Source organism: Aedes aegypti, chromosome 2 (assembly GCF_002204515.2).
Source record: "Aedes aegypti strain LVP_AGWG chromosome 2, AaegL5.0 Primary Assembly, whole genome shotgun sequence".
In the NCBI taxonomy this organism is placed as follows: Eukaryota; Metazoa; Arthropoda; class Insecta; order Diptera; family Culicidae; genus Aedes; species Aedes aegypti.
This window is the reverse complement of record NC_035108.1, coordinates 97,350,200-97,357,374: the sequence shown is the minus strand read 5'-3', so window position 1 is coordinate 97,357,374 and position 7,175 is coordinate 97,350,200. Positions and strand designations below refer to the sequence as shown.

At 38.1% G+C, this 7,175-nt stretch overlaps 1 protein-coding gene across 1 annotated transcript in view; it reads left to right on the top strand.

Moving 5' to 3' along the window:
- Window positions 1-1,925: 1,925 nt before the first annotated feature.
- LOC110675809 (F-box only protein 33) overlaps window positions 1,926-7,175 on the top strand; it is a 28,554-nt gene continuing 23,304 nt past the window's right edge. Inside the window, exons 1-5 of the mRNA XM_021841634.1 lie at window positions 1,926-2,049; window positions 2,107-2,439; window positions 4,835-4,990; window positions 5,055-5,162; window positions 5,215-5,326. Of these exons, the coding sequence (XP_021697326.1) occupies window positions 2,306-2,439; window positions 4,835-4,990; window positions 5,055-5,162; window positions 5,215-5,326 (510 nt within the window). The 5' untranslated portion in view covers window positions 1,926-2,049; window positions 2,107-2,305. The remainder of the gene's footprint in view (window positions 2,050-2,106; window positions 2,440-4,834; window positions 4,991-5,054; window positions 5,163-5,214; window positions 5,327-7,175) is intronic.

The window sequence follows — 7,175 nt, the reverse complement described above, 5'->3', positions numbered from 1 at the left end:
AGTAGTACTGAAAAGTACTGTTTTAGTAGCACTGAAAAGTACCGTTTTTAATTTTAGCACTGAAAAGTACTGTTTTGTAGCACTGAAAAGTACTGTTTTATTGCTTTAGGTAGTTTTTAAGAAAACTTCCAAGAGCAGAGAGAATTCGTGTACGCACAGCACGAAGGTACGATGCGCACTGAATATTCAGTAATTATATATGCTTTTTCATTGCGACTGTAATCTAATTAAGAGAAAGATTTATAACATCACTGGGAATCAAAACAGACTGAGAAATGTCAAACTATGAAGTTCACAAACAGCTCGTTGTGAACTTTTTCAAACTTTTAAGTTCGGTTTAGTTTAAAGTGAACTATTAGGAGAACTTCAAGTTCAGAATAAGTTCCTATGGAAATAGATTTAGCCTCGATCAATGAAATCACCATATCGAGTAAAATAATGTGCTATTCCACTACACGTACATACAGCAGTGGTAAGCACTATGGTTTCAATGCAAGGAACTCGAGTTCGAGTCTCGACGTAAGTATCACAACAAATGTATACAACTCAAAAAAAAAACAAATATGCCAATTATCCTCTACCAATAAAACTAGCAATGGGCTGCCACGAAAGTTGGCTATTTGTATTTTTTTTGTCAGTTTATCGCAGTTTATTTTTTGGCTGAACAACGTTCTTTTCAGTGGCATAAGCGAACATTTTGTGAACTAAAGTTCGGTTAATTACTTAAAAAGTGAGCTGCATAGAAGGTTGTTCATAGTCTTCCAAATAGCTGATTAAGCCAAAACATGACATTCTATCCGTACTTTTGGTTGCTTGGGTTGTTCTAATGTTAATGAACCATAACGAATACGGTAACCTCAATGTATATTATCAATGCTATTGTTGTACCGTTCGACTTAGAATGTAGCTCGAGCATAACATTAGATATATTCACAATATGTTTGTGAACATTTCATTTTTTTCGGGTTGTCAGCAGCGAATCAGGCTCAATGAGAATATATACTAAGGTGTGGAAGAAGAAGCAAGGGCTATGTATTAGTAAAGAGCAAAAACGTAAACAAAAATAACTACGTCACTAATTTACACGGCTTCTTATGGGAGCTCGCATGCTTGTAGTTGTGAAACATTTTGCACCGTACACGGATGTCACGCACACTAAATGTCTTCTTCCTCACCTCGGTATATATTCTCATTGAATCAGGCTTAAATGTGGTCTAACCAACGGGGGTACCCGGTAATAAGGGCCCATTCACAAATTTCATAACGCTGAATGGGATGGGTGGGTGTTTTCAAGATGGCACAGTTCATACAAAATTCAAAATATATTCATACAAACAGCCATATTTAGCTTTATGAAATTTGTGAATGAACCCTAAATTGAATTAAATCTCGCATAACTTCTGATCTCGCCCTAAAAGCCATTGGTAACCATGTGTGTAGCTCGTTGTTTCTGAGCATTTGAATGGATTTTCATGTTATTTAACAACACTATGTGGAAGAAAGGATCATTATCTACCTGTCCGTGATGTCGATTTCGATGCTTATTCTTTCATTTGCTCAGAAACAACGAGCTACACACGAGGCTACCAATGGCTTTTAGGGCGTTATCTCAGAGTATGCGAGAAATCAAACTTTGATTTAATTTAATTAAATTTTATAACTTCATTGTTTTTGGGTGTACTGCATACTTTCCTTCTTTGGGATCGTTAAAATATTACGTAACGCAACAGGGGGAGGGAGGGGGTCTTACATTGTGTTACGGTTCATACAAATATTCAAAATTTTCCATACAAAAGCTGTTACGTGGGGGAGGGAGGGGGTCTAAAATTGGCAAATTTTGCGTTACGTAATATTTGAATGAACCCTTTGGAACGAAGCACTACGAAAAGGAACATCCTGAAAATGGTTTATCGTTTTCGCTTTGCGACTCACAACAATGACAGAAGTAACAAAAACAAAAACTAATTTTCACTAATAATTGAAAAAACGCAAAATTCATACAAAATTTGTACTTTTCCGCTTCGTAATAGTGCTGAATTTGTGCAGAAGGTAAGTTTTTACCCGCTATAGATGGAGTTCGTTGGTTTACGTTCTGAAATTCCTCAGAATCGTCCTCGGAAAAAGAAAGTCATCACCTCCTCCCACTGCACAAAGAGAGAAAAGAAAAAAAATCCATAATACAACAGCAATCAGCTGCGAAGAAAATAAATCGAAATCGAAAAGGTGAAAAGTGCGAATCTCGTCTGGGAGCTGCTAAAAGAAGGAAGTGAAACGAATCTACCAGGAGAGAGACGAAAGTTGTGCAATGAGTAGGAGCCCAAACTGGGGCGAACTTCCGGCCCTTGTCCTGACGAATCTGTTCCAGCATCTGTCCTACCATGACCGACTGCAGGTTTCGTCCGTTTGCTGGCACTGGCGATCTGTCCTCTTTCAGCCGAGGTGAGTTTACCGAAGTTGACGCAATTCGTTATCACGCCACTTAATTGCGTTTTGTGTAATTTGTGCCCCACTTAGCCAAAGTAGAGTGGAATGTTACAAATTTGGGTGGCGAGACGACGTCATTGTTTTCGATTTTGTTTTTCATTTCTCCGTTTTGCCTCCCATGCAAATTCCACACAATCTTGTTTACGCTTGCGGAATGTTGTTCCAAAGGGCAGGGGTTCACAAGTGGTTTGTCCGATGGAGCTATTAAAAACTTTGTTACTTTATATTAAGACAAAATTGGGGAAAAAGGAGAAGCCTTCTATTAAAAATAGTGATTTATTTCCTTTTTTAATAGAAGGTTCCACCTTTTTGCCAAAATAGGTTTCGAAGTCCCATTTTTCTTTTACTCTAATTTAAATTTAAATTCTGCAATGGCCATCGACAACTGCAACGTCCCAATCCAACCAGAATAAACACGACCTTACAACATCGTCCTCCAGCTCAAGGTATAGCGGAGTTCAACTTCCGCCATACCAATAACGATGAAATTTGCCGAAAGATACACGAAGTTGAGACAAACGCTACTGGGACAGCCGAAATTCCTATTTCGTTCATCAAATTGCTCTGCCCGTTCATTCTTCCACATCTATTACATTTGTGCAATGCTATTATTGACACCAAGTCGTTCCCTTTAAGCTGGAAGAAAGCCATTGTCACCCCCAATCCTAAACAGCCAGACCCATCCCTGCCTAAAGATTTCCGGCCAATCAGTGTACTGCCAGCGATTTCGAAAGTGCTTGAGAAAATACTTCTTTCACATGTCACTGATTACCTGGATAGCACACAGGCATCTTTTTTGCAAGATACCAATCCGGTTATAGGAAAAGACACAGCACAACAACAGCCCTCACCAAGATTATGCACGATGTGTATTCAAATCTAGACGACAACCGCTGTACCGTTATGGTTCTCGTGGATTTCTCCTTAGCGTTCAACTGCGTGAACCACCAACTCCTAAGAACAAAAAAAAATCTCTTTAATAAAGCTATAATAATAATAATAATAATAAGAACTAAACTACGGAATGAGTTCTTTTTCTCTCAGGCAGCGTGTGACTTGGTGTCATCTTTCTTAGATCGCAGAAGGCAGTCCGTTCGCCTTGGACATGTAATATCCGATGAATTAGATGTCCACGATGGTACACCTCAAGGGTCATGCCTTAGCGCACTACTCTTCAGCTTTTATATCAATAGTCTGTCCTCTTCGTTGAAATGCAACTATCATCTGTATGCCGATGATCTTCAAGTTTATATCTCCGGCCCAATATCCGAAGTTGAAAGACTAGTGTGCGCCATCAACGCAGACCTTGAAGCTATAGTTCGTTGGGCCAACTTCAACTGCCTAGCGCCCAACCCGAAGAAAACGCAGGCTATCATAACGTTGTTCCGCAAATCAGTATACAGTTCAATGGGGAAACCGTACCGCTGGCCAGTGAAGTAACGAATCTAGGCCTGAAGCTTGACTGTAACTTGACATGGTCTCGTCAAGTAAATGAAGTTACCCTGAAAACGTATAATGTTCTTCGCACCTTTCGTCGATTTGCGCCGGTGCTATCCATGCAAACTCGGCAGTAGTGATGCCCATTTTTATGCATGGGGACATTGTCTATTACCCAGGACTTTCGGCAGCCTTGAAACAACAGTTGCATCATTGCTTCAAAGCAACTTTGCGTTTCATCCACAATCTTCGTCGACGAGATACAACAGCAGCCATAAGAAACTCTATTCTTGACGTCGACCTACCATCAAACTACTGGCTGAGAATATGCTGTTTCATGAGACAGGCGTACTGCGGAGATCTGCCCGATTATGTTCAACAACACCTACAACGTGGACGGCTACAGCGAACCCGCTGCTTCATTATTCCCAGACACTCCAATGCAAGCGGAAAAAGTGTACTGGTTTACATAGCCACCTGCTGGAATGGAATACCCCTCGATGCCAAACTACAACCAACATTAGCTTCATTCAAAACCTTTATCAAAAATATTGTCTAGCCTTGTATTTTGAGTTTACCCTTGCTTTTTTCTTTAGTTTGGCACTGTAATTTAGTTTTCAATTCACAATCATTTTGTACGTTCTATTTGCACATCCTACATATAAATTTCAAAATCAGCTTCCTTGACCTTGTAAAAAGTTTAAAACTAATAGGTTATCGTCACAAATAAATAAACATACATACATACATACATTATTCCCGAAGTATTTAACTTTTTACACATATAATTACAGATTTTAAGCATCGGGAAAATTTCCAAAAATGACCGTGAAAACGGGAAAAAACTCGGGAATTTAGTTTTCGAGTTTGAGTGGCCACCCTGTTAATTCATAATATCATCCTTTTTTAACAGATTCTTCAAAGACATCCACTTCGATGTGGCCCGAGAGAACAACAAGAAAAATAGCTTTCTCTTACAATCGTTGGCGCACATCGTAAGTGAGGCGAGGATTTCCTTCGATTCTTGCAATCTGTACGACGTTGAGTTGACTACGGAGATTATGTACAAGTGAGTGCCATTGTTGAGATTGTTTAAATGAATGTAAAGACAGTGAAGCTTATGATAATTTCAGACTCAGCAAAAGCTGCTGCCTGGTTAGCCTGTCATTGCGTCCAAAATATGCCACCCTGGTTACTCCAGGACGTTTCTGCTCGGAAGAGGAATGGAACTACATTTATAAGTGAGTGATAAAGCATAACTGAATCATTTAACTTCGAGACTGTTCATTGCAGGTTGTTTGTCGAGCCGATCAAGATTTTGCTAGGGCGTCAAAATCCTCCGCTAAAGGAATTGGATCTGGGATGTTCCGAAATTCTGTCGCTGCATGCTGCCGACTTCCTCAATGTAAGTAAAATCATGCTGGTCACAGTGCAATTGGGTTGTTTAGCGATGAAAAATTCACATTTTTTTGTAGCTTGATCAAAAGAGCACATTTTTCTAAGTGTAACACGATTTTATTGCGCTTTGATATATTAATTTTGATATAGTAAATGATTAAATAAGATTTCATTCCGCCGACTCAATGACATTTCAATTTGCATAATGACAGCTCGCCCCGAAGTAAAATTTGCCGAGGGGTGATTCAAACGCGATTTCCATACTGTATTCAAACGTGTTTTAAAAATAGTTCCAGGGCACAGAAAATTATGAAAATTTGGATTCTGGCTCAGTTTTTAACGTAGAATCAGAATATGTAAAAAACAGGATACCCCTAAACAAGCCAATTGAAAAACGAGAGTCAAAACTCTTTTTAATTGAACTACCTACGATTTTTTTTATATCATACGTGGATTACTTACACTACACGGTGTGCTGGAACACACATATTATCGAACTTGCATGAACCTCCGATCTTTTTTCACTAAAAGCTTGCAGTTTTGTACTCTACCTATATAAGCGATAAGTCGGGGCTACCGGATTATGTTTTTAAAAAAGGAGAAGCCTAGAAGTTGACGGGTTGAAAGTTAATCTAAGACTGATTTATTGCGATCGTTCCAAATTACAAAGGCCTGACTTGTTGTGGAAACCATTCCCTGTATAAATGCTTACGCTACGAAACTATGAAACGCGAGTCGTACGTCCTGTCACGTTCTGCTGGGTCGGTGGAGTTTAGCTATTTGATGAGTCGGCTTATGCTTGTGGCTGATGTTGTTGTTGCGTTTGGTGTTGTGTGCGCCTCATCCGTTCTATGATGTCGGACAAGTCCGGGATCGGGTATGAAGGTTCGGTAACTTATATGGGTTCCATAGGGCAATAATAGAGTTACAGTAATTTCGATGAATTTGAACCGCTTAAAGATCAATGGGACACATGATGAACCTGAATTATTCATAAGACGTTCCAAATTAAGGATAAATATTACATACATCCACACAATATGACCATAACAGTATGCTGTATTTTGTCGACTTCACATTTACTGACATAATTCGTTTTTATCATTATAAACTTACAGTGGCCATCATACCACAAATCAATATTATAAATGTTCTAAATTTATCCAAATTATTGGAATCATTTAAATTTGTTGTTCAAAAAGGTAAGGAGTTTTCTTAAGATAGTAGAAATATTAAAAAAATATTCAATAGCCTATAGTCATACGAATGTTATAGAGCACTGCAATTTTGTATGTGATATTGACTTTTACTGGTCTTGTTGCTTGCAGATTTTTTGAAAGATTTAGATAAATTTAGATGATTAGATGATTTAGAGAAAGATGTTGTATCCGCTGGAACAATATTCTAGAACCTCACAGTTCGAACACATCGCCATAGTAGATTCATATAGCTAAAACTAAAATTTATATTTTCAAAAAAAAAAAAACAGCACTAAAAATGTTGCTAGTCAAAAAAAACGCTATTTCGTTAGCCATCAGTAATATTAAAAACTTTCAGAGAATATAGAAGGAATTTTGCTGGATAAAGTTCATTGCATTTATTGCAAATTTGACAAAAAGAAATCATGAGATCAAATATTTTTGTAGGTAGCCGCTTAAGATCAGAGGTAGTAAAAGATAAAGGAATAAGAGGACAAATTTGTTGAATGTATTTGATTGATTGGTCATCGTTAATGGTTAATGGTCACCCAATGGCTAACATTTGTATATGTATAGACTTAGCTGATATTGCTTTCCTAATAGGTAGTTCTTTCACTCATTGATTATCTTCAAAACCTTGTCAAGTATAGAAAATTG